We start from the raw sequence: 1,799 nt of genomic DNA on the forward strand, positions 1-1,799 counted from the left end.
CAGTTCAGTATCTGCTGTTTTAAAACAAACACAAATAAAATTTGAAATCTATCTATTTATAATGTCTTGAATTCCCCAACTAAACACAAGAAATATTACTTTCAAAAATACATTATCCACTTCCTTAATTTTGATCAATTGCAATAATTATCTCTTTACTTCTTTACAAACATTAAATATATAACCATCTATATACAGTGACACAAAGCAAAAGAAAAAAATGTGGATGACTATCAAGGGCTTAAGTTCGATACCACTATAACAACATACCTCTGATTCCGTTTCTACTTTCTTAACTGCAACAGTTACACATTTCCACACAGCTTTGTAGACGACTCCGAATGATCCTTTTCCAATACTCTGAAAGAAAAGTGGACAAAAAATGCAACTTTTTCCTCTTATCATGTGCTACTTTATATGCAGTAGTAATGGTATCAGATTCCTGAATTATAACAGATGATAAATTACCATTACTCTCAAAGAAAAGATTTATAATATTATTATTATGTCATTTTATGAACAAAATTAGCATTTTGACCTTTACTCCCTTCCCCCCCCCAAAAAAAATGGTAATCAAAATCTAAGCTTTTTATTCCTTCTATAACTACTCTCTCATGCGACATTCTACAAGCCTCCAAATTTCATAATGTTGTGAAATTAAAGTATTTATAAACAGAAAATCTTTGCTACACCATTCTTCCAGAAATATTCAACAAAAATAAAACACTTCCCTAAATCGAAACAAAGGAGGTCAGAGTTTATCTGCCACACACATTCACCTCAGTCCCAGAACAAATACAATTTAATTTTACGAAAGCTATGATAACAGCATATATATCTTCACATCTATCACAAAACTGGTTAGGGATATACAAAATAGCCATAACATCTATATGTACCTCATAACTAAGGTTGACCTAAATATAAATAAATTTCTTGAAAAACAGTATGGCAGCAAAACCTGATGGCTATTTCTTAATAAACAAAGTTCCATATCATTTATCAACAGGTAAAGGTTGCTCTGTAATTGCAATGCAAATGATATGACCTTCATTACCAATTTAAATTCATGGGGGGAAATAAAGGTTCAGGAAGTAAAATAATGTAAGAAAAATACATATACTAAAATGGTTTCCAAAAATATGTTCTTCACATTTTTCAATTATTAAAACGAAAACAAAAGGTGTTGAAATAACATTGCGAAATTAGTCTAAAATAGGGATGTTTTGCTTTTTTTTTCATTCACCTGTTAAGATTCTCTCTAAAGTGATATACAACCCGACCAACTGTACTAACTCGATAAGATTACAAAAAAGCGAGACCTTCTACTGCAATTTTCATCCGACTTCAAACCTAACTTCGAAAACTCTCCTTCAATATAATTTTTTTTTTCTGCTGACCGAATTTGTGTATTAAAAGTCCCCCGACAGGACAAATCGGCACGGGAATTCTCCTTTACCTCTAAAAAGTGGATATCTTCCTTATCTATCTCTTCACAGTTCTCGACCTGGTTATCCATGGCAGATATGTGCATCGTCTCAAGTCATTTCTCACGGGGGAAGTTGGAGACAATTTTTGACATAAACAATCGCTCTCCGTAAAACCTTTCCTAAGTATAGATGCCGAAACTACACGATTTCCAGCTGATCACTATAAGATTCGATGCTTTATTCTTAGATTCGAATTCTATTATTCGGGATGATACGGGATCGAATCCCCTTTGGGGTTCTTGAGCTCCATCTCGATTCTTGTGTCCGAGAGCAGACGGAAAACAAGACAAGGTCGAGAAGCGCAAGCAA

The 1,799-nt window shown here is 33.3% G+C and overlaps 1 protein-coding gene across 1 annotated transcript in view; it reads right to left on the reverse strand.

Annotated features, from left to right (window-relative positions):
* The window catches only part of LOC119586132 (mitogen-activated protein kinase kinase kinase 7-like), a gene marked incomplete in the record, with an annotated part of 88,760 nt that extends 87,134 nt beyond the window's left edge, over positions 1 to 1,626 (reverse strand). The window contains 2 exon segments of the mRNA XM_037934824.1: positions 271 to 360; positions 1,460 to 1,626. Of these exon segments, the coding sequence (XP_037790752.1) occupies positions 271 to 360; positions 1,460 to 1,534 (165 nt within the window).
* Positions 1,627 to 1,799: the final 173 nt, after the last annotated feature.

The sequence above is a fragment of the Penaeus monodon genome, chromosome 21 (genome assembly GCF_015228065.2).
Source record: "Penaeus monodon isolate SGIC_2016 chromosome 21, NSTDA_Pmon_1, whole genome shotgun sequence".
NCBI classification, from domain to species: domain Eukaryota; kingdom Metazoa; phylum Arthropoda; class Malacostraca; order Decapoda; family Penaeidae; genus Penaeus; species Penaeus monodon.